Raw genomic sequence first — 27,038 nt, 5'->3', positions numbered from 1 at the left:
GTTATAGAAAGAACAAGTAGGACATCACCTTATAATCTCCTTAGCTTGTTGCCATGTAATAGAAAAGTCCTTTTTTAAACCTTTGCTTTTGACTTGATATTTTTTTATGAAATTCTGATGCATTCAGCACATTTCCAATCAATAATCGATCAATTTGTGCATTACCTTGTGCTAGAGGATATGGCAGACACATATGAGATCAGATGTGTGTTATGTATATGGGACAAAGCCTATATCTGATTATATTTTGAGCCTCAATAAATAATGAAATCGATTCTGTATCATCTGGTATAAATTCAGTGATTTCAATATGCTAAACTACTCTTTCTGCATATTGCAAAACAGTAACAATATTGAGAGGTTCTTTAAAATCCCTTAGTACTATGAGAATAGCATCTAATTCTGACTTTTGGATAGAACCCTAAGGGCTTTGTTCCACTTTACTTAAATCTGATTTGTTACCTCCCTTTCCTGATTCATTTGCATCAGTATAGAATGTATGGGCTCCAGTTATTGGTGTGTCATGTACAATGTGGGGAAGGATCCAATTAGCTCTCTTTATGAGGTTAATTCTTTTGCTTTTGGGATAGTTGCTGTTAATCTCTCCCAGAAAATTAGTACAAGCTCTTTGTCAGTGTTCATTGTCTTCCCATACCTTTTTAATTTCATCAGTAGTAAAAGGTACTGTAATCTCTGCTGGGTCTATTCCTGTTAATTGACAAAGTCTCAGTTTTCCTTTTACAATTAATTCAGGGACCTTTTCCACATAAGATTTTAATTTTTTACTCGGATGTGGTAAAAAGATTCCTTCTAAGATAATTCTAATTATTTCATCAAATCATTTTTTTCTGGTTCTCATTCTATACATGTGATTCCAAGGTTTTAAATTTTTCCATCATTTTTAATATTATAAATCCGTTTAGCTAAAGACTGTACCTTCCTTAAAGTTTCTCATTCGTGACTCTGTTATCAAACCATTTCTTTAAGGATATAATATGAAGAGCTAATAGCCACCATGATCACAAAAATGCATGTACAAGGTAGCTCATATAGCTCTTGAAGAGTTCCATCCATCGTGGAAACAAAAAAAATTGTTAAATTCCTGAGTGGTGATATTGTCTGCAGTTATCTTGAGGTTTATTTACTATTTTCGGATTTATTTATTTGCTTATTAGTCAGGATAACTTAACTCCATTATAATTTTTAGAAAATTGTCATAGGTGGAATAATCTTTTTGGCCAACAGATGTTGCGGTTGTGACAGTAAGGCAGGTTCTAGATCAGTACCTGAATTACCTGAGACTTAGAATTACTAATAAATTTAGTTAGCTACTTAAGAAAGTAGCTCTTTAAGTAACTAGCTCTTAGGTAAGCTCTGCATACAGAGGTTTGATTTGGGTAGAATTTAAGCAACTCAGCTTGAAGGCAGTCATGAGCTATGAGGTTATTGCCTGAAGCTTGGGCCAGGTATTCACAGATCCGAACTGGGGAATCAAGCCAGAGTAGCCCTTGCTCCTGGAGTCAGAGCTCAGCCTGATCAGAGCAGACGTGGAAGAATCCAGAGAAGCTGCAGAGGAGTTTTGGCAAAAATTACCAGGCAGCAGTAAGTCAGCCACTTAGTAGGCATGACCAAGCTAAGCATGAATGGTAGGAAATTGCCAAGTCACCACGTGGTGGGACAGCCAAACAGTGTGCAGCAGCATGCCAGAGGGGTAGTTCAGATATGTGAAGTGGGAGAAGACTGTAGACAGGAGTGTGGGCAAGACCCCAGCAATGACATGGACTCTGGCTACGTGGGTACCAGTTTGTTGTCTGTAAAAGAGTTCCACAATAGCCTGGAATAGAGTATAACAAAGGTTTATTTATCTGGGGATAAATTCTCAGAAAGAGTAGTGATATGGATCTGCAGTCCTCTGCATAAGCTGAGAACTGAAATCAAGTCGAGCAGCAAAGAGGCCCATGCACGCTTTTCGTCTCATTTATATTACATGTGACAACACCCAAAGTGGGCCAGTGTCTTAAGCCTATTGGCTGAAGGAGTTCCTACAGCAAACTTCTTTATGAATTTTCTGCTTCTCCAATAAGAATGGAGACTTACAGATTGTTCCTCAGATTCAGAAGAATACATTTCTTTAATTAAGATATGAAAACATTAGTGGAAATAATTTGATATTTATTCTGTTCCATTAAATAAATAAGTTTTATATAAACAATAATTTACTTCTCTTTTTCTGTTTTTTTGTAGACTGATCTTAGCCATGAAAATGAATCTGATATAATAGATGTGGTAAGTGCCCTTTAAAAACATTTTCATCTTTTAAAAATTAATTTTACATACCAACCACACACAGTTCCCACTCCCCTCCTCAGCTTCCCCATCCCCATTCACTCCTCAGAGAGGGTAAGGCCTCCCAGGTCTATAAAGTTTGACATAAGGTAAGGCAGGACCATGACCCTTCCACCTATATCAAGGCTAAGCATGGTAACCCACTATGGGGAAAGGGCTCCAAAAATCCAGTTTATGCACTATTGATAAATCCTGGTCACACTGACAGGGATCCCACTAAAAGACCAAGGCACACAATTGTCACCAACTTTTCTAGTTAACTAGTTGTCTAGTTAAAATATTTCTTATTCACTCTATTGTTCATTATCCTAGTCCAGTAAATAACTTTATTTCCTTTACTCCTCTATATAATTATTTATTTGTATTTATGAATATTTAAAGAATATTTTGATTTACTTTCTTGATATATACATTTAGTTGGGAAATACTAAATAGTTTTTAGAAAATATTATAGGATTAAGAACAAAACTAAAACGACAGTGAAGACAGAATACTAAAATGTCTTCTCATTGCATTCTGAAACTGAAACTAGTTTCTTTATTAATAATTCTGACTTTTCCTTAATAACTTTCATTTGTAAAGCTGTCTTTGTCAAAGACTATAACCATTATTAGACATTTTTGTTAATACCTGAGTAAACAAGTTTAATATGCATTATAGCAAATATTGTTATGGTGACATTAATCCTCATAAAAATTTCACTAAAAAGTTTCATTAAGGAAATGTTCAACATCCTTAGTTGGTATAGAATGTTCTTCTGTTCATGTCTTGCTTTCATTGGTTAATGAATAAAGAAACTGCTTTGGACCTGATAGAGCAGAACTTAGGTAGGCAGAGAAGACAGAACTGAATGCTGGGAAGAAGGGCAGAGTGAGAGAAGCCATGGATCTCCTGCCTGAGGCCTATACTGGTTAGAATCTTGACAGTAAGCCACAGAAATGTGTCAATACACAGATTAATAGAAATGGGTTAAATTGAGATGTAAGAATTAGCCGATAAGAAACTAGAGCTAATGGGCAAAGCAGTGTTTTAATGAATACAGTTTCTGTATGGTTATTTCCAGTATAACCTAGCTGGGCTGCTGGGACAAACAAAGGGCTACCCTCCTCGTGCTACACTTAATCATCAGAGAAATGCAAATCAAAAGAACTCTGAGATTTCATCTTAAACCTGTAAGAATGGCCAAGATAAAAAACCCTGAGGACAACTTATGCTGGAGAGGTTGCAGGGTAAAGGGAACACTCCTTTATTGCTGGTGGGAGTGCAAGCTGGTGCAGCCCCTTTGGATGTCAGTGTGGCGATTTCTCAGAAAATTAGGAAATAACCTTCCTCAAGACCCAATAATACCACTTTTGGGTATATATTGTGCCACATGAATATGCTCAATCGTGCCACAAGGACATGTGCTCAACTATGTTTATAGCAGCATTGTTTATCATAGCCAGAACCTGAAAACAACTTAAATGCCTCTTGCCAGAAGATTGGATAAGGAAAATGTGGTATATTTACACAATGGAGTACTACACAGCAAAAAAATTAACGACATCTTGAATTTTGCAGTCAAATGGATGGAGTTAGAAAACATTTTGAGTGAGGTAACCCAGACACAGAAGGACAATTATCACATGTACTCACTCATAGGTGATTTTTATACGTAAAGCAAAGAAAATCAGCACAAAAATCACAATCCCAGAGAACCTAGAAAACAATGGGGACCCTCAGAGAGACAAACATAGATCTAATCTACATGGGTAGTAGAAAAATACAAGATCACCTGAGTAAATTGGGAGCATGGGGACCTTGAAACAGCATAGAAGAGGAAGGGGAGAAGCAGGGAGGGGATCAGAGAAAAGTGTAGAGGTCAATAAAAATCAATAAAAAAGTTTCACTGTTAGGGAATTAAATAAAATAAAAGTTTATCCTATATTCATTTAAATGTATACTCATTTTTGTTTACTAACATAGTTTTTCATTTTACAATTTAGAGATTGCTTGTGATATATGTGTGGTTGAAAGAAATAGAAAATTCATTTTTTCTATTTTCTAAATCAAGCTAGTATTGATTTTAAGGAAGTTTGGCTCAAAAACTTAGAGTTTTGTTTTTCCCTATTGCTTTACAATTGCTTTAGGCCAAGAGCAATCACCAAATAGTAGTTACATTCTTAATGTAGCATCCAGTATAGAAACAGACCAAAGAGTCTTAATTTTTTTTCTTTTTCCAATTTGCTGATAAAAGAAAATAATTTGGCTTTAAGACTTATTTATTGTGTAAGTAAAAATGTCCCAGTAAGATATTCAAATATTAAGTATTATTTTCCTGTTAAAAGAAAAAAAAATTAGGGCCTCTCTTAAGATAGACTTTTTTAATTGCAAGATTAAATGAGGCATACAGACATGGAGATAATAAAGCAGAAGACAAAAATAAGTAGAAAGGAGACACTTTTCAGTTTTCATGGGAGTAACTATACGTTCAGTTTCATTAAAAAGTGAGGATCCTCTAACGGGGTATCTGAAAATGACTTACCCTCCAGTCATTGACTGGGTACTCCCACAATTTCTGCACAGCCTTTACCTCAGCATATCTTGTAGGCAGGGTAAATTTAATGTTAAACCTTATGTGGCTGTGTTCGGTGCCAGTCTTTTTTCTGAAAGTCTTGCCTGGTTGCAGCAGATGTTTCATTCTCCATATCTCCCCCTTGCTAGGAGTCTTGGTTAGTGTAACCCTCATAGATTCCTGGGAGTGTCAATTGCATTAGGTTTCTAACTCATCCCAAAGATGTTCCTGATTCCAGTTGTCTTTTCCAATACATATGAAAAACTGTCTTTGAAATCCGCCCACAAATAATCTGAAAGAAAAAAATCACATGATCATCTCAGTAGATTCTGAAAATTTCTTTGACAAAATCCAACACCCCTTTATGATAAAGAGTCTTGGAGGTATCAGGGATACAAGTGACATTCCTGAACATAATAAAGTCAATTTACAGCTAGCCAGTAGCCAACATAAAATTAAATTTAGAAAAACTCAAAGCGATTCCTCCAAAATCAGGAAAGGGACAAGGCTTTCCATCTCTTTATCTATTCAATATAGTACTTGACGTTCTAGCTAGAGTAATAAGAGAACTAAAGGAAATCAAGGGGATACAAATTGTAAAGCAAGAATTCAAAGTATCATTATTCACAGATGAATGCATTAAGTAACCCAAAACTTCTACCAGGGAACTTCTCAGGCTGATAAATACCTTCAATTAAATGGCTAAAATAAACAGCAACAACAAAAGAAGCAGAACTTCGATATACAAACAATAAATAGGCTGAGAAAGAAATTAGGGAAACAATATTCTTCACAGTAGCCACAAATAATATAAAATATTTTGATGTAACTCTAAACAAGAAAGACCTGTTTGGCAATAGCTTCAAGTCTTTGAAGAATGCATTTGAAGGAGATATCAGAAGATAGAAAAATCTCCTATGACCATGGATTTGTAGGATTAACATAGTAAAAATGACCATCTTACCAAATGAAATCTACAGAGTCAATGCAATTCCCAACCCTATTTTTATGGCAAGCACTGCAGTAAGTTGCAGAAATCAGCATGATTAACTCTCACGATTGAGTATGTTTAATGGAACATCAATACTCATTGTGGTTAAATTTTATTTTATTTACAAAAATGTGCACAAATTTTAAATGTTTATTATATGAATTTGTTCACATTTTACTAAAATTATCATGATGATTTTAAACATCCTCTTATTGTTCCATTATGATTCCCCTTGGTGGGTTTATATTCTTATTGATTAATTTTAAAAATAACCTGGAATGTAGCTGAAGGAAAAAATAGAATTTCAGGGAAAAACATGATCCTAAAGAAGCTAAATAAGAAGGTGAACCCAAAGAAAAACATATAGTTATTATCCCTGCTATGGGAAATAGACAAGATTGCTGGGCAGAAAATTGGGATCTTGCGGGTGGGGTGGGATGGGGGTAAGGGGAGAAGGGGAGAGAAAAGTGAGAAGGGGAGGATGGGGGGAACTTGGGGAAACGGGATGATTGGGGATAAAACAAGGTTGGATAGAGGAGCAGGGAATCACATAACTTAATTAAGGGAACCACCTTAGGGTTGTTAAGAGACTTGAACCTAGAGTGGCTCCCAGGTACCCAGGGCAATGTCCCCAGTTAGTTCCTTGGGTAGCTGAGGATAGGGAACCTGAAATGACTCTATCCTATAGCCATACTTATGAATATCTTGCATATCACCATAGAACCTTCATCTAGCGATGGATGGAGATAGAGACAGAGACCCACACTGGAGCATCCGACTAAGCTCACAAAGTCCCAGTGAGGAGCAGAAGGAGGGAGAACATGAGCATGGAAGTCAGGACCACGAGAGGTGCACCCACCCACTGAGACAGTGGGAAAAACAGAAAGGCAGGCAATCTGTAAATCATGGCACCTACCAGAAGTTGAAAGATGGATAAGGCAAATGGAAAAAAAGTCATTTCTTTTGTGTTAGCAACGGAAATCTGTAGGCAGTGTGGAAAGGTAGAATGAGTGTCTTTGGTAAAAGGGAACTCCCAGAGTATTGGGGAAATCAATGCTTAGAATATTGGTTGGTGTCCAAAGAGAAGATACAAGGGTGAAAACAAAAAGTTACGCTTTTGAAGTGGAGCTCAGAAAATAGGCAAGAAAAGCAGCAATCAATAACCCTGGAAGAGCCTTCTGAGATGCATGAGAATAGTAACTCATTAAAGGAATGGGAATATTATTTCATTAAGGACCTATTATGTCTTCAGGTGAGTGTGCCTCCCTGAGTGTTGGAAGTTATTTATTAAAATAAAAATTGAAATGCCACTACATTTCTCCTTTTTGTCTGAAATAAAATGAAGGCTATAACTAATATACAATAAGTACAATGACTATATACAATATATACAGGCAGTAAATGCATCGACAATGTCTAGTCCATTTGAATTTGATAAATTCAGAGAAAATATTTCATATCTATCCTATTTTGTTGAGTACAAAGTTTTATACCTAATTTGCTTTCTATCATAACTTGCTTTCTGTGTCTGGTAAATTATGACTATAGCTATCTAATCTTCAACACCCTCCAACTTTTTACTCAGATCTTTAGCAAGCCTAGTTGAAGTAACATATTGGAAATAATCAGAACATTATGCCTTTAAAGTTAAATCAGAACCATTTCTCTTGTACAGGAGGAAGTAACCATTCCCCAGTTGGACTTTTAAAGTACTGATGCATACTGCATGACCTCCTGCCATGGAGCCCAAAATTCTATATTCAAATGAGAACAATTTCTAGATTTTTAAATAAAACAGAAGGTAAATAATCAAAAAAATTTAAAAAAAACTTTTTGAATACACTGATAAAATCATTATGTAGGCAGTGTATAGTATGGCAAGTAAATCTCTCCTATAGACCTTAAATGCCATCTCATAATAATCTTAGCTTTTGGGTTAGTGGAAGGTAGATGTCTGTTTATATAGTTCCAATAATTTACCTATTCATAATCATCAGAGTTTCTATCAGTCAGCCTTTATAGAATGTTTAATGCAGGTACACCATCTTTCCAAGAGCTTGAGTTTACATATTGCACATGTAGAGGCCAGATAATCTTTCAAATACTTTTGTTCTCTCATGCCAGGGAGGCAAATCCTTAGGATGTAAAATACATGAGACTGAGTATTCAGGAAATCAATCTTTAGAAAAACATATAGCTGATAACACCATCAAGTTAGGAATTACTAGACTATATAAAATCTATTGTTATGATCCAGGTTTGCTTTTTTATTTTATTCTCTGTAGGTTACTTAACATTTACATATATAATAAGAATGTGATGTCTGAATTTAAAATTACAAGAACACTGTCTAGCATAAAAATTAAATAACATCATCAGATAAGGGAAACAGGTATTCTACCTAAGTAAAAATTACATATTTTTACAACTTTATTGACTATGTTTTCCCTTGTATCCATAGTAATTTGCACTATAGGAAATAATTTTGAAAATACTATTCTTTAATTCTAGTTTTTCTCTTTGGAAAATTTAACCATATAGCAACAACTTAATGAAAAAAATGACAAGCCCTAGTTTTAAAAGCAAAACCTCTGTTTAATTTCTAAATTATTATCATTTCTAATTTGTGGATAATAATTTATTTTATTTGCTTACATTTTTGGAAATAAATGAAAATTCATATTACAAAAAATACCAAATGACAACACTATTTCTCTTTTTGATTTTATTTTCTTTACATGTCCAAATAGTATTACTATCAGAGGTAAAAATGAGGGGGTAGATGTGATAAATCAGGATAGATAGGCTTTGTGGATACAGCCAAATATTTTATTAAAAAGTCTAAAAGCCAAACTGGGCGGTGGTGGCACACACCTTTAATCCTAACAATCAGGAGACAAAGACAGGTGGATCTCTGTGAATTTGATACTAGCCTGATATATAGAATGAGTACCAGAACAGCTCGGGCTGTTACACAGGGAAACCCTGTCTCTAAAAAAGAAAAAGGAAGTATAAAAGACAAATGGGACACAAGTAGGAATCACTGTCATAGTATCCATTTCCTTTTGACTGATAAAATATGAATATTCTTTAATTATTTTTTCTTAATATCATCTAATTATACTACAAGACATATATACTCATTACAAAAGTGTCATAAATCATAAATGTTCTTCTCTAATTTTTTAAGTCAGCCAAGTTTTATTAAAGCAAAGATACTAAATGCCTGGAATTCACCATTAAAATTATTTTGCCACTGCCGGATGAAGGTTCTATGCTGATATGCAAGATATTCATCAGTGTGGCTATGGGATAAGGCCAGTTCAGGCACCCTCTCCTCTGCTGCCCAAGGACCTAGCTGGGGACATCTTCTTGGACACCTGGCAACCCCTCTAGAGCCAAGTCTCTTACCATCCCTAAAATGGCTCCCTTAATTAAGATATTTTTCCTGCTCCTATATCTACCATTTGTCCATCTCAACCATCCCATTCTCCCAAGCTCTCCCCAATCCTCCCCTTCTTCCTTCTCTCTCCCGATCTCCCCTTCCCTCACCCCACCCCCACACCCGTGTTCCCAACTTTTGTCCAGAGATCTTGTGGACTTCCAATATCCAGGAGGATAAATATATGTTTTTCTTTGGGTTCACCTTCTTATTTAGCTTCTCTAGGATCATGAACTATAGGCACAATGTTCTTTGTTTATGGCTAGAATCCACTAATGAGTGCATACATACCATATTCATCTTTTTGGGTCTGGGTTATCTCACGCAGTAAAGTGTTTTCTATTTCCATCCATTTCCATGCAAAATTCAAGATGTCATTGTTTTTATTGCTGAGTAGAACTCTAATGTGTATATGTGCCACACCTTCTTTACCCATTCTTCTATTGAGGGGCACCTAGGTTGTTTCCAGGTTCTGGCTATTACAAATAGTGCTGCTATGAACATCGAATCTTCATCCGGTGATGGATGCAGATAGAGACAGAGACCCACACTGGAGCACTGGACTGAGCTCTCAAGGTCCAGATGAAGAGAAGAAGGAGGGAGAAGATGAGCAAGGTAGTCAGGACCACGAGGGGTGTGTCCACCCAGTGAGATGGTAGGACTGATCTAATGGGAGCTCACCAAGGCCAGCTGGACTGGAACTGGAAGAGAATGTGATCACACCGGACTCTCTGAATGTGGCTGATAATGAGGGCTGACTGAGAAGCCAATGATAACAATACTGGGTTTTGATTCTACGCATGTACTGACAGACTTTTTGGGAGCCTAGTCTGTTTGGATGCACACCTTCCTAAACCAGTATGGAGGTGGGAGGGCCTTGGACTTCCCACATGGCAGAGCACCCTGATTTCTGTTAGGACTGGAGAGGGAGGAGGAGGGGAAGTGGGGTGCATAGGAGGGAAATGGGAGGAGGGGAGGAGGTGGAAATTTTTAATAAATAAATAAATTAAAAAATCAAAAAAATTATTTTGCCACATTTTACAATAATCCTTCTTCTGGAGATTTTAAAAAATACAAGCTATAATTATTATATAATGGCTGTGGCTACTAATCTCTTCCCAATGTATTTAGTGGCATCACTGTGGGTTGCCACAAGTCTTCCAGGATAAGAGGGACAGTTGGGGCAGACTGAGGGGCCACTAACCGGGGCACTGGGATTTGTCTTTACTGCATGTACTGGCCTTTTGGGATCCTGTTCTCTTTGGATGTATACCTTGCTCAACCTAGATATAGTGGGGAGGGCCTTGGACTTTCCACAGGACAGGGTGCCTTGCCCTCTCTTAGGATTGGAGGGGGTGATGTGGGAGGGTGTGTATAGGGAGTGGGAGGAGGGGAGGGAGTGGGAATTTGGATTGGTAATTTTTAATGTAATAAAATAATAAAAAGGAAACTATTTTTTTTAATTTGGGGGGTTTTGTTGTAATAGGAGTGGCGGGGCTGCGACCCCAGCACCCCGGCTGCCTGCTAGCTTATGCCCCAAAATAACAACACACAAATTGTATTCATTTAAACAGTGCTTGGCCCATTAGCTCTAGCCCTTACAGGCTAATTCTCATGTCCTGATCAACCCATCTCTAATAATCTCTGTAGCATCAGTCTTATCGGGAAAGATTCTAGCCTACGGGCATCCTGGGTCTCAGCTTTATGTGTCTGCCTCAGAGAGCAGGGAGCATGGCGTCTCTGCTCCAGAGAGCAGAGCTGTCTGGTCTGAGCTCACCCAGTATTCTGTTGTGTTTACTCCTCCCACCTATGTTTTAACCTATGAGGGCCAGCCAAGCAGTTTCTTTATTTTTTTAACCAATGACCTTCCTCCATCATGGGGGGGGGCGAGAGATAAGAAGAGATATCCTAACCTTCATGTATTTCTCACTGGATTAAATCAAGTAATAGGTCATTTACAATATCTAGAAGTCTATGCATTTCAAGACATTTTGGAGCTTTTAATTTGTTGTATGTCAACATTTTTATTATGAATAGGAACATAATGATCTAATTGACTTGGTATAGTTACTGTTTCTTCATTTTCCTAGTAAGACTGTGTTTGGGTTAAGCAAGGGTACTCCTTACATTAAGTTACTTTTGAAAGATAAGAAATAAATTATCAATTTAAAAGTTAAATTTCAATCCTAATTATAATGAATGATCACAAAATGTTTTTAGTCAGGTAGGGGAAAATGTGCATTTTTATATACATTTTTATTAAAACATTTACATCACTTTCCATTTTCCCTTTTCTTCTTCTAGCCACTCCTTTGTTTCTTTCCTCCAATTCTTTCCATGTTCACCCTCACTTTCAAGTCAGTAACCTTTTGATTTGATTATATTGTTACAGACATGTATTCGTATGTGTAAGTATGAACAATTATATAAATACAAGCTGCCAAGTCCATTTTGTTGATTGTATGTATATGTTATCAGAGCTGACCACTTGTACTGGATATCAAATTAGTTGACCGATTCCTTGCAGAAGTTAATTCTCCCTCTAAGCAGTCTTTATTTACATGTATAGGAGTGGGACCCCATTAAATTTACTCCCTTCAATATTAGTTAGCATATCTATTGATAATGTTATTGTTGTGGTCTTGTTTTTTACAAACATTTTTTCTTTCTTCTTTTTTTGGTTTTTTGAGATAGGGCCTCTGTGTAACAGTCCTAGTTGTCCTGGACATGGTCAGCCCAAGTTGCATAACTTCTTTTAAGCAGTGTGTGTGTGTGTGTGTGTGTGTGTCTGTGTGTGTGTGTGTGTGTGTGTCTACTTCCATATATTATAGTTTCAGGAAAATATAAAATGATTACCTGAGGCTTTATCAAATATTTTTCATGTTATTTATCCTTCTTTCCTCATTTCAATTACTATATTGGCCTCTCTCTCCCCTTTCCCAGTAACAGGCTCTCTTCCCAATTTTCCGTTTTCCTCTTCATATCACCTGCATCCTGCTGTTCAGTTCTCAAGGTCACATCCACTGCCCCACATGCTTGCGTACTTTTCAACATTAAAACTTGATTCAAGTTAGATAGGGAGACTTTGATAAACAGTCATGACAAACACATGATTAACAAAAGATCATAATATAATCCTCATTTATAGATTTATTAAAACTATAATTATAGAACCTAGAAATAATATAAGAAAAAAATCCAGTATCTTGGGCTTTAAAATAAAAAAAATGCTTAAATATAATGACATTTTTAGGTACTCAATTTTTAATAGTTTAGTATAATTATTTTAAAAGCTTATGTAGATATTTTCTCTGAAATTGTCATAGGTTATGTGAGAGCTATGAATCTAAGAGTTAATGTCCTGAAGCATATCAGCATAGGAGCTGGTTATATTTAATTGATAGAGCCCTTATCTTCAGGCTTGAAGAAACTGTTGCTTGTCTTTTTTTTTTTTCAGTTGATGAAATTAGATAATATAGCTCATTTTCCAGGAGTTCATTGTGGACAGATTCTGTAACCAATTCTTAATCTATTTAAAGGTCCCTTATAATAGTGTATGTTTCCCTTTGGTAGTGGTGGCTCATATAATTTTTATTAGTTTTAAATGGGAGTGCAAGCTGTAGTGAATCGATAAGTAGATACAATATGTCTTAGTTGTATTTTTATTGTGATAAGAGACTATAATCAAGGAAATTTAGAGAAGAAACAGTTTGTTGGGATCTTATAGTTTAAAAGTGTGAGTCCACACCCATCATGGGGAAGAGAATGACAGTAGGCAGGCAACCATGATGCTGGAGCAATATCGGGAACCATATATCCTGATCCACCAGAGAGAGAGTGGGAGGGAGGGAGGAAGGGAGGAAACTAGGCATGATGTGAGGTGTTGAAATCCCAAAGCTCACGCCTAATGACACACCTCTTCCAAAAATCCACACCTCATAATTCTTCCAAAACAGTTCAATGAACTGAGGACCAAGCATTCAATTAAATGCACTTATGAGGGCCATTCCCATGAAATTATTATTCCAAATCAATTCAACATTCATAACATATTTTTGCCATCTACTCATCTGCTTATAACCCATATCAGATTAGCTAAGAAATTGAAACTAGTATTTATTTCAAAACTATAAATTTCGCTCCTTTTCCCAAAATTCTTTGAATAAATGAATATGTTTTTCAGTCTATGAATATTGCAGTTTCTTTTTGATAGATACTTGTTTTAATAAAAATTATGGAATGTCCATATTAGAAGTAAGGTAAAAACTGATGTATTGTTTATCTTTTTCTTTATATCTTTTACTAGTGCAAGGGTGTGACTAAAATGTGTCGCTACATAATTTCTCTACCACCTGATCTTCCAAAACCAGAACTACAAGTTCCAGAATCTGTTCATCATGAAGACAGACCACCCAGGGTGCAAGTGGTAAGCAATTTTGAATAATACTTGTCATTAATATGAAGTATTAATAAAATATTTACAAATGCTCTAAGATTGTCGCTAACAAATATTTTTGTCTAATATTTTCAGTATATATGATATGCAAAATATCTCTTTTTAACTATAGTCAAATTAATTTTAAAGGAATGCTTTGTGTATGGTGAAATACTAATTTTATTAATCATTCAGGTATTATTGAATTTGGATGGCCATCAGATTTCAAGTATTGAAAGTAAAGTGATATAATTATCTTAAAACTCTGGTTATGGTCACCAGTATGCAATTGCACAATGTGCAAATCTGTAAAATTAATGCTATTCTTAAATTACTGAGGAATTATAATGAATTGAATTTCTTTTACCAGTGTTTGTGATGTATGTGTGTGTGTGTGTGTAAACTGAGTTTCTCTCTTGTTCCTGTTTCTGCTACAATATAAAGAATTAATAATTTGTCTTAATTGCTAACTATATGTTTATGTATGATATATTGCTTCTGTTTCTTCATTTCCTTAATTTTGTTATTTAAAAATTTCACTGTTCAAATTATTAAATGTTTATTTTTTAAAATGCATACTATATTGAGTAAAATTTTAAAAAATTTACAATATTTATAAATTCCCTTCTAGCATACCATAGTATAGAATTATCTCCCTAATGATTATGAACAGTTTTATTTTATCAATATGTGTTCAAAAATTGCTTTCTTAAATGGCCATAACAGTATATACTTTGATTATCAGCAGCACTTATGTATATCAATACATGATGCCTAGACTACCTAAATAATTATAATTGTCTAAGTAAAATATAATCATAATCATAGTCATTTTTTACTCCTCATAACTAGTGATACTATATATTTCTCTTACATTTATGCATTGTTTTGCTTCCTTTTGACTGGATTGCATGTTAACAATCCTTATTCATTTAACCACTTAGTTCTGTATGACAATTTACGGGCATTACAATATTATTCATAGGTGACAACTTTATTTTATGTACTTTCACAGTACATTGAGACTTCTTCAAACAGAATGAGTGATTTACTGTTGAAACTTTTCAGTTATGATTTGAAAATAGTTTAAGAAATAGTTCCATTTCCCAATAGTTATTATCAAATAGTTCCATTTCCCAATGGTTATTATCTAAATTTTCATAGTGAAATTGCTGTTATATTTTTGTGAAAAATATATTTTTTATCTTGATGAATTAATGAAAAGAAGGTAGAGATTATTGATTTATATTAAGTTGAAATAGTGACTTAAAAATGAATAGATTGCTTAAATAGGAGTTAGTTGTCTTATTATTTAATTGAGTCAGTAATGGTAATATACTAGAAAATGAACATGTCATTTTCTGCTGATGGTGATTTATAAAATTTGTATAATCAGTCAAAAAATTTTAATCTAATTCTGTAAAATATATAAATCCAGAACATGTTAGGAAATAAAGTTTGTTATCTCAGAAACAAAAAATTTAAAACAATATGTTTAACAATCAGTGTATGACTCGGTCAATTTTAAATTCATACTTTACCAATACTTACCCAGATGTGAACTTGATCAAGTAATACTTTCTTTCTAACTCTTACTGTTCATATATAGAAAATATAAGAGTTGCTAATAGTAACAGAGGTCACTTACACATCTAAAACCTTATTTCTTTAATAGTGACCTCAAACAAATTATTGTGTATATTTTGTTTAGTGATTAATTCTCAGTATTGAAATGGATAGATTTTGGTGATTTTAATTAAAATGTTTGTTCTATAGATAAGGGTTTTTAAATTAGACTTTAGAAGAGGATGATAGGAATCTGGAGGATATTAAAATCAAATTATAATAACTATTGATGAAGGACATGTGTAATAAGGAAGGGTATAAGTTTTCAAGAGCCTGAGCATTACACAGTTTGGGGTCCCTCTTTTAAAATATATTATTAATATATTTGAATTATATACAAAAACATTCATAATAAGAAAAACCACAGAAAATCATGAATTTTTAAAGTTCTCACATATTACATGTAAAATACTCTCAAGGCCTTGAAAGTGGCATGTTCAAGAAAGGGGCTATAAAACTTAACCTTCATTGGCTTCATGGTAATTTCATGTCTGAAATTAGGCATGTTTTTTACTCTTCCTACTTTTCTCTGGCTCCACTTCTTAACAGTTCTTCTCTTTGCGTGGGCATGGGCACAAGTATCCTGAAAGAAGAAAGCAGTCCTGGAAGTCAAATGTAAATACTACATAGATAAGGCTTGTATCTTTGGCAAGGACTATATTAAGCTACCATGGTTCCCTCTATTTCACTACCTGAATTATTCTTGCTACATCTCATTAAGCATTCATGATTACATTATATTAATTACTTTACTGTGGTTTAAACGTTAGAAAATTGTACCATGCCTTTTGTTTTAGGTTTGTTTGTTTGTTTATGTGGTGTGGTCTCATGTAATCTAAGCTTGTCTTTGAAAATGTCGCATAACATAGGCTGGCTTTGAACATCTCATCTTCCTGTTTCCACTTTCCAAGTGCTAGGATTTTCGGTGTATATTACCATGTCTGGTTTGAATTCTTATAGGTTGATGGCTAAATAACCCTAATCACAAATAGAATGATTTCTATATTCCTATTAGAGTGAGTAATGTGTTTTCTACCTTGTCTGTGAACATTATCTTACATCTGAAAAAGTGTTCTGATGCCTTGGCATTATGTGTTCAAACATCTCATCAAAATCATCTTTCCTCTAAGATGCCTTGTTTCATATAGTTTTTTACACACTTAATGTATACATAACTATGACTATTTAGTTTAATGGGGGGTTATGAAGGGCAAAATCTTTGTGATATTCCAAAATTTTTATACAACTTGTATTCTATGATATTTTTATTCATAGTTTTCTTGGGACTTTGGTGACCATTACAGTTCTTTAATTTATCAGTGATCCTGCAGTCAAGTGTGAAATCTGTTCCAAGAAAATATGCTGATTCTCAATATCATTAATCCTAACATATTAGAGACAAAGTTTAACTGTACCTTTGAAATTTATTATATAACGTCTAATTATAAATGTGGCTGTAAACCATCTTCCCTTGTGGAAAAATCTTGTTTACCATATAAAAGAGTTGCCAAGAAATGATTAGATAGCAGGAAAGTTTAGACTTACTGTACAACAAACAAAACAAAGTCAAGACATGATCAAATTAATGATTTAAATAAAAATCATATTCAGTAATTTTTTAATATTTAAAATTCCAAAGGCTACTCCTTGAGCTTCTCGGTTGTGAAGTCCAGTAGTGGGGTTATTTCTACGTTACAAAATGTGTGGTTGAAGTACTGAATGACTATAAGATATATTTCATGTAAAAATGCGTCATCTAAAGAGTGTTTTGTGTCTCCAAAATGAGTCATTATACTACATTGTGGAAATCTAGAATCTAGCTTCAAAGAGATGCTTCCTCTTTTTGGATTTTAGATTCTGTTTCCATATTACAATGGCAAATAATGAACTCAATTATAAACTTTTTAACTTAAATATGCTATTGCTGCTCAGAAGGAGAAGCCCAGAATTATTTAGCTGACATAGTTTGTATTCAAGTAATAAGAGATGAAGTGGGAGCCCATGAACAGACAGTAGGCTTTCTGAATTCTAGATGGAAGTAACTCTTGGATAAATAAATCTGATATAGTCTTATTAGTAGCTAATCTAGACAGCATAACTTTCCTAAACTAATTCTATTAGAAATTGTTGTATGACCGCTCATATTTATTTATTTTTTTGCACTGAAAAAAATCTCCTTTATTTTTCTAACAAGCCGGATAAAGCATTTTTATCATTTTCTAATGTAACTTCCCATAAATATTGTAATGTATATAATTGGAACTGCCCCTAAGTTTTCAGAGAACAAGTGACCATGGGATACTCTATCAGCTGATACGCTTCCAATACAACTTCTGTATTTATAACTCAGGGATGATAGCAAAATGGGGAGGGAAAAAAGTCCTGTTAAATGTCAGATTTGTCTTTTATATTATAAATTTAGAACCCACAGAATAACTTCCTAAACGTTTTACTTCCCTTCCTATTCAGTCTCATTTTACCTTATTCTCTCATGACTTTATGTCAAGAAATCTATAACCTGTGATTTGCCTTCCCACAGCCTCTCTACCATATAAATTTTAGTGCTATTAGAATTATCAGTGAATGCCAATTATATGAGTAAAATTTTAAAGAACATTCACAATCTTAAAAACAATCACTTACAGTTTTTTCCTTTCACTAAGAGATGAGCTCTCATTTCACATATTAGTCAATTTTAAAGGCTGCATGTGTGTAACAAGTTAATAGTTATTACTTCATAGTTTAAATTTTCAATCATCATTTCCTTTGAATCACAATCCCATTTTGTCCTCAAAATAACTGTGATAGGTAGGAATTATTACTCTACCTTTTAAAGTATTTTTAAATTGAAGCCCAGATACACACTATGCCCTTCTGTACCTTTGATTATGACTAATATCTATCAGATTCCATTGAATCATCCATATCATCTGTTTATCCATTTAATCACCTGTGGTCAGTTGTCTTGTCTCAGAATCTAATCTAAAATTTAACCAGTCTCTAAAAATGGCCCCTATTCAACTCTAGAAATTCATTCAATATCAGCATGTGGCCTTCCTTCTTCAGCCAAAATATTTGGCCACTTATGAAGTTTTCAGAATGCTTCGAATGATGAACTTTATGCCGATTGACAAACTTTTGATTGAGATCAACCAGGAAAACTTGATGTATTAAAAATCTTCAGAGGCATTGGAGAGCTACCCATTCTTTGATTTTACGTGGGACCAATACCTTGAAAGAAAGAAAACCTAGACTGTAAATCAATGCAAGCCAGAAGACAGTGACGTCAGAAGTGATGGAATGCTGGTCATAACACCAAAAAAAAATGGACTGGAAGTACTGAAAGGAAATATCTACAAGAATAAAATTTTATGTCCTTTAAAATTATCCTACAGACTGAAAGTGAATCAAAACGTTTTGGACAAAAAAAATTTATACTGAAAATTTAAAATAAGCATGCCTAAATTAAAAGTTGTTCTTCAACAGAAGAAAATGATCCCAGATGGAAATCTCGGGGATGCAGAAAGGAATGAAGAGCAGCAAAAAATGGTAAATATTTATGAACATCTAAATTATTATTTTCTATGTAAATGATAATACTGATAAGGTACTTGAAAGATGTAGAAATCAAACGCATTACAATAGCAGCTGAAAAGGAGGGGACGAAGTTGAATGGAGTTTAAGTGTTTTGTTATCTCTTAATTATCCAAAAACTTGAAAAGCCGCTTTTTTTTTTAAGCCAGTGGATGCTTTTGAAAATCACAAAGGAAAAACAAATGATTTACAAGTAGTAGAATGTTAAGACAAGAAAACTTGAAAACACTTGTTAAAGTGTCAAATTGAAGTCCATTTGTAGCAAATACAACCTTAAATATAAAAAAAAATGGGTTTTGACCCTACTTCATGTTCTGGCTTTGTGGGAGCCTAGCCAGTTTGGTTGTTCACCTTCCTGGACATGGACGGAGGGGGGCGGACCTTGGGCTTTCCACAGGGCAGGGAACCCTGACTGCTCTATGGACTGGAGAGGGAGGGGGAGAGGAGTTTGGAGGAGGGGGAGAAGGGTGGGAGGAGGGGGAGGGAAATGGGAGGCTGGGAGGAGGCGGATACTTTTTTTTTCTTTTTCTCAATAAAAAAAATGAAATGGTCTGATTAAGAAAAAGAACACTTACTTGGTAGGAGAAACACTATTTAAAAGAGACACATTGAAAAATTATGCTATGTTTAAAAGGAAAACGATAAAACTGTGTTAATGCACAGATTGTTGGCATGTAAAATATATAGCTTGATGATAAAAATTAATGGAGATTAAGAGGAATATTATGTTATTTTTCTCAAGAAAGTTAAATCAGTTTTAAAAATTAGAGTATTGTGCACAGTTTTAAAAATGTAAATCTCTTAGCTTCAAAATTACAAAGCTAAACTATATTTGCACATAAACATTACTTCACTCTGTGGTACAGAAGAGGATACTTTTTTTCATTTCTAAATATAATTCTTTAAATCTTCTATGTCTGTCAGTTTCTGTTTTATTCCTATTTTTTGCTTACTTCTCCGATTCTCTTTTCACTGATCATGTCCTTCTTGCATTCCAACATATAGGCGTACTTCTATTCTGCCTTTTTCCAAAGGTTCTGCTTCTTTTGGTTTTTTTGACCATCTCCTTCTCTTCTAGACTTCTAGAAATCTTCTAGTTTTCTAGACTGACAATATGCTATAACTTTGTAACTTCCTGTTTACTGCTCATGTCACAGAAATCAAATTCCTGCAACAACTGTTCTACTAAAACTTGGAACTCTTATTTTTTTTTTAAAGCAGCTGATCATTACTCTTTAAAATTGTATTAGGTCAGTTTTGTGAGGATGTACTCTCTGATTTTTTTTTCTAAAATTTATCTGGATATTTTTTTCTTAGTTCTATTTATTGGATCCCATTGGTTTTAAATATAAATGTTAGATTTCCCTTGCAGTTTGGTTTTAGGTGTTTGTCTTACCCCTGCTCCAACTACTTTGTTATATTTCAAGGTACAGACTGTGGACTGTGTGTATCAGAAACAGTAAAGACATTTGTTCAAATGCATATTCCTGAACTTTTTACCTTTTCTAAATCATATTGTGCAAGGATGGGGGCAAAAATTTGCAATTTATAACAAATTCTTGGCAATTCTGACTAATACCTGTTTTGCACAATAAGGAAGTAATAAAATAACATTGTTGTGTTAGTACTAATAATATTATTTAATTGATTTTAAATTATTGACTTCCCTATCATCTCCAAAGTTATAAAATAACAGAACACATAAACGCGATTTTCATTCCTTCATGAATCTAGGCAAAACAGCATGCATTTTATTTGTAATGATCATATATTTATTTGTATAACAACATAGTTAAAATAATTTACGTTTAAAGGTATTTAGAAATATAACTGGAAATGTAGGTTATGAAAACACTAAGGTAGTTGACAGTATAAAAAATCTATATCTGTAGGCTATCAGGTCATATACCATTTTCAAATAGGGAAATAACATAATAAAATGGAATCAAATAAGAACTGAGAGCATGGAAAATGGAATTTTTTTCTTGAGTACTAGGAAGGAGGAGAAAACCTAACATTTAAGATACTCAGTTTGTACTATCACTGTGGTGTTTTAATATTTTTTGTCTTACTAAATGACTTTAAATTTCCATAGATAGGTCATATCCCAAATGAGAATGCAATTAGGAATGTTAAGTGATTTGACAAAATTCTCTGTGATTGATATGATATAAGCAGCAAGAAAAGAAAAAGATGGAATGAATGCGATAGATGTCAGGTGGATGTTCAGAACATGATATCCCAACATATACCATCTTGGCACACTGAGTATTTTCAACCAAAGGAAACAGAAAATTTCAGAAGGTGGTCACTCTCTGACTTCATATATTTCTCCCCTATAGCATAGGAGTAAAAGAATTCTTTGAAGACATATAAATCTGTTGTTCCATATGCCCTGCCATATACTTATAGGCCACAAAAAAAAAAAAGCTGAACTACTAGGTCTTGCCAAATTCCTCTAAGTTTATTCTTATTAGATCATATTCTTTTGTCTTTATTATCATGCTGTTCCTAAAATTATAAAGGCTAAGTGAGTGAAACTCAGTGATAAAATTGAAGGCTAGGCTTGGTGTTTAGGAAAGTAGAAAATAAAGATTGTTAACACTTTCCTTCTAGGAATAACTGTGAAGTCAAAATTGTACTTAACGGTCTCAAATGAAGTTGTAGAACAATAACTTTATTACTTAAAAATCTGACTTTTTTCTGTTCCATGCTAGACTTGGAAATGTAAAAAAGTACTTACTTTTGATCCATTTTGCAGCTAAGTAACTACCCAACCATTTACTGCCTAACAGAACTGAAGTAAATAATTTCATTTTGGAGAGGGCATGCTTTTCAAGTCTGTTGGGCAAAACACATGGTCAAAAGAGCTGAACCAGAGCTCCTTAGGCTACTGGAAATAAATTTAATGGGAACATAATGATGCTGTCTGCCTATGTCCTTTGCAGTGTTCAGTGGCACTTTGGTGATTTTATTCTGCCTTCTTGAAATTATGTTTGGTTGGAAACACAAAAACCTATTATGTCTACAAATATGCCTAATCACTCACTAGCTTGTGTGTGTTCATTATTTATAATTTTCAGGTAGAGAAAATACTCTTCAACTGTATACCTAGATATGTAGTCATGACATAAATATTGTCAAAGAATGAAAGTATTATTAATTCACCAGGATTACCTTTGATGATAAGATGCTCAATTTATAAGCCCAAATATATGTATAAATGGCATATTAAAGTGCTAATGGCAATACTTTTTAACTAGAGAAATCTGCTTACTGACTTGCTTTCATGGATTGTACAGCACGCCTTTTTATATAACCCATGGCCACCTGGCCAGGAGTGGCATTACCAAATTAGGTTGGGTCCTCCTAATCAAGACAAAAATCCCACAGACTTTGCTACAGGGAAGTCTAATGGAAGCAGCTTTGCAATTAAGATTCACTCTTGTAGATGACAAACTTGTGTCAATTAACAAAATACTAACCAGTACAAGTAGATACATCTATGTTTAATCACTTGAGGAATATTTATAGTGTTTTTAATTGATAGTAGTAACAGCTTACTTTTCCACTAGCATTGGAAAATGATTAACTTCCCTACATCTACATTAACACACATGTAATTTTAGTATTTTGAGTAATAGTATTCCAGCAGGTGTGGGGTAATACTGACTAGTTTTGGATTTGCAGTACTCTGATTTTTAATTAAGATGAGTATATTTGCTTTTGCTGTTTCTATATCTTCTTTAGAAAAGTGGCTACTTTGGGTTTTTTCACCATTAATTGACTATTTTTCAGTTCGTTATTGAGTTGTGTGCATTGCTTATGCATATTGGATGCTAATTATACACACGAGCATATATAATTTTCAAGTATTCTTTCAATCATAAGAGCTCCTTTAATATTCTTCAGTACCTATGGCAATATGTTACTGAAAAGAGTAGGAATAGAGGAGATCTAAGAGTAGTGGAAAAAATGCAGTCTATGTCAAATTGGAAAAAAATATGTGACTATTATGTGGTGATCAAAGCTATAATTTCAAACTCTTTTGTGCTTTAGTTTGTTCCTGGTGACATATATTTCTGATATGTTCAGAAAGTGCATAGTGTTTTCTACAAAGGGTTAAGTAAACTTTGAGTAAAAGAAGGTAAATGATAGTTATTGTCACAGAAATTTACACACATGGTTTTACAGTGGCTAAAGATGTATAACTTAAAACGGTCAGATTGTATTTTTAGGAGAATACAGGTGAAATAATGTATTCACTCCTTTTATGATGCATTTGCTATCTTCGAGAAACAACCAACTGCAGTAATCAGAGGACATTTCTGTTCTTAGCATTCGTACGTTCCAAGATCCTCAATTTAGTTGATAATTAAGAGTTTAGGAGCTTTATGAGTGTTTCTTGAATATTTTCTCAGCCCTGGGAGTAAATATATACAGCTTTTTGCATTGCTATATCCTTGCAGATTCCATGTGAATATGTTTGTGTTTATGAGAGATACAGTGAGCATTGATAGCATTCACCAACTTTAAATGGACTATTTCATTTTTATAATCTTGAAGTCTAACTCTTGATGTGATTGAAAATAGTAGTTTAAATGACTTCAGTCATTTTTTCTGTATGTACATTAAAGCAGAAATATGACTTGAAAAATCAAATGTTTAAATCTTGTCCAGAGTCTCTTTTGTTTCTTGCCAGGCAAATTAAATCAAAATTCTATGGATTGTGTACTACTCTTTTGTATTTTATGTTGCTGTTAATGCTGTTCTCTTCTTCTCAAACTGTTCTTAAGATTTTTGCTTTTTCCAATTTCTTACCAGTGGTTAAATCTAGTTGTCACAGTACTTTATAAAGCTTTTATTAATTAGTTATGTAAAATGATGGTAATTAATATTTATTGAGTTAGTATGTTTTTCTATATAGATTAGAGAAATAATCATACTCTACAAAACTTTTCACAAAATAATATAGGGAAATACGAGGTTTGGGCAGACAATTGAAAACGTCAAATCTTCATAATAATAATCCTAACAATAACAATAAAATTTCTAAAAAAATTATTACTACATTGAAATATCTATTACCATATTCTAGCTAAGATTATTCAGCCTACTTTAACTCTTAGGCTATATATTCTTTCATCCTCCTAATGATATTGGTTTCTATGATGCTTGTTTTTGACTGCTACTCCTTTCTTCTATCTTAAATATATATTCTAAGAAGAATCTGCTCAAAAATGTTTTACTTTATCATTATTGTTGTTAGCACAGTAAACATCACTTCCATCTACCAGATTCTGTAACATTAAAAAAGTGCTTATCTATAAGCACTGAATAAGAATACTTTCATTGGAATTTTAGTATATTTTAAAAAAAATCTCCAGTTGTTAATTTAATCTCATTCATTAAAAATTTAAAAACTTGCTACTGAGCACTTGGAAACAATTGTGTACTGAGGGAAATTACTTAACACATCTTGTAACTTATGGTCGTCTTACTCTTGTTTCACCAAATGATTATATCTTTTGTATAGTGACACTTTATCCTTTATCAAGAAATGCCTGACAGTTGGTTCAGAAGTGTAGCAGTCAACGTTTTTTATCATTATAATATCTCTTATGTGTGAACTCAAATTCTTTTTTTACTATTTCTGTATCTTAACATTATTTATAAAGCAACGATTAAGGTTGTCATCCCCTTTATCTTTCAGTTCTTAAATTTTGTAGGATCTCATACATGTGAGGATAACCTCATATTCATATATATTAACAAAAAATTTGAGAGAATATCTCCATGCTTCATAGTATGCAGCATTAGTGTCTTGATCCTAATTTCACTGGAAGAATTTTTTTAAAAAATATGTCCATTATCAATGTATTTTTTATAGTGTTTCTTAATCTGATGTTGCATTTATTACTTCAGCACTTATTCAGCTCTTTAATTTTATAATCAACTTAGTTCAGCAAACATTTATAGGGTCCTAAATATATGCTAGGAATAAAATTCTAGAAAAAATAATGTAGTATAGCTGCTAGCAATCTAGTTCTTGATTGGTATTTGGTATAAAAATTGGCTTGTTTCTTTGAAAATTTTTCTGTCTATTTATTTATGGTGTATGCCACCAGATAGAAATAAATTTTCAAAGTGTCTCTTTTAAGTCTGTTTTGGTAGCTTATTATGTATGTCTGTTAAGACTGAAAACCTCCTCATAGGAAAATGATTGCTAATTGTTCTTGAGTGCTTGATAGCATAGTATATTTATAAGGATAGCTAATTTAAAGTAAAAGGAAAATACTGAAAATGTACACATTTAAAAAGGAAAATGCTCATTAACTAAGCAAGTCAAAAATATGAGTATGTTAAACACTAATCTGAAGTAAAGAAAATTTGAGGAAATAAAGTCATGAGGAAAATATTTGCCTAATTTCTAATTCTATTGCTATAGTATACTTTATATGGTAGTTGATATACTACATTCCGTAATCACAAGCTACATGTCATATTTGTAATATAATTTTTAAAGTATATTTATATGTGGTATAATAAATAGTATTTGGAATATTTCTAGGCTACGTCTTATTTTTTATAAAATAGAATTGACTTCAATTTTTCATCAGTTTAAAATCATATGGAAAAGCTAAAATTTTGCACTAATGAATTCACATAAACATTTAGTACATATATTTACTGATTTTTTCCAAGTTATCCACAGAAATATCATTTCCAAGATATCCATAGGCCTAATATTTAGCTTCAAACCATATTACTAACTTAAATATGACAATAAGTTTAGAAATAAAAAGGTAATGACTTATTTTTACAGAAAGTGTGTATTGTAAAAATGTCACACTCTAACATTAAAAGGTGGTATAAAGGATGTATATTATATCCATATACATGGTAAAAGTTAGTTTCCTGAGTACTATTTTCAGTATGGACGTAGATCATTATTTTTAATCTTTTAGCTATATAAATGTATGATTTCTATTATTGCATGTAATTAAAATGATAATCTGAAAATGGAATTTCAGCTGATCGGAGGATATTTTACCTTTCAATAGTCTCTAATTACTCAGCATTTTGTTTTATCTTGAGAATTCCTGTTAATAATAAAACAGTGCTCTGAAACCACTGGAACTGTTAGTCAATTAGCATTATTGAATTTAAGTATCATGTTGAATGGCTGAGGGCAGTTTTAGGAAGTGAACCAAAAGACAGCATAATAACTAAAATCCATAATATGAATGAATCAATAAACTTGTGTTTACTATTATATTAAGTCTTTTATTAGTTTGGGTTATGCTGGCTGTCATTCTTAGAGTATTATGAATGCTGAGAGAGGACTCTTCCAATGAATCCCAGCCCCAGCATTGCTTTGTTATTCTTAACTGCAACACTGCCATTAAATATAACTATCCATCATAAATAGTGGGTTCAAATCTTCAAAAGCATGCTTGAATTTTTCAGAGTAAGGACTCTACTAACATTCTTTATGTTAAAATGTTTAAGGTCATTTCCTCAATATGAATATCCATTAAAGCATAAATTAATTAATATAGTTCCTTTTTTGATATTGTGAAGAAAAAGAGGATAGTCATCAGTTTGTGGTATCCATATATAAAACAATTTATTCATAGCATCTTATTCAACCTATAAAACAAATATGTGAGGAAAGTCTTAATAGCATCTTATGAATGCAGAAACCAAGACTTAAGAGTTTTACTTTTAATTGTGTGAAGTAGAATTCAAAATCATTGTTGCCCAATTCTTTATTTATTAAATTTTATTTATAAATGGTACTCAGAACATTTTGAGTCACAGAATGCACATAATACAACAGTCAGTTCACTTTATTTGTACATGGAGTAAGTTCTCCAAAGTATGTTTTCTTTTTTTCTTTTTTTTTTAGAAAAAAAAATTTCTGCCTCCTCCCAGCCTCCCACTCCTCCCGCCCTCCCCCCACTCCTCTCCCCCTCCCTCTCAAGTCTGAAGAGCAGTCAGGGTTCCCTGCCCTGTGGAAAGTCCAAAGTCCTCCCTCCTCCATCCT

At 33.4% G+C, this 27,038-nt stretch overlaps 1 protein-coding gene across 1 annotated transcript in view; it reads left to right on the top strand.

Moving 5' to 3' along the window:
- The window catches only part of LOC101997307, a 453,400-nt gene that overhangs the window by 133,344 nt on the left and 293,018 nt on the right, over window positions 1–27,038 (top strand). The window contains exons 8-9 of the mRNA XM_026789039.1: window positions 2,245–2,286; window positions 13,640–13,759. Coding sequence (XP_026644840.1) covers window positions 2,245–2,286; window positions 13,640–13,759 — 162 coding nt within the window. The remainder of the gene's footprint in view (window positions 1–2,244; window positions 2,287–13,639; window positions 13,760–27,038) is intronic.

This window comes from Microtus ochrogaster, unplaced genomic scaffold (genome assembly GCF_000317375.1).
Source record: "Microtus ochrogaster isolate Prairie Vole_2 unplaced genomic scaffold, MicOch1.0 UNK13, whole genome shotgun sequence".
NCBI classification, from domain to species: domain Eukaryota; kingdom Metazoa; phylum Chordata; class Mammalia; order Rodentia; family Cricetidae; genus Microtus; species Microtus ochrogaster.
The sequence above is the reverse complement of the archived record's forward strand: the minus strand, read 5'-3'. Positions and strand labels throughout refer to the sequence as shown.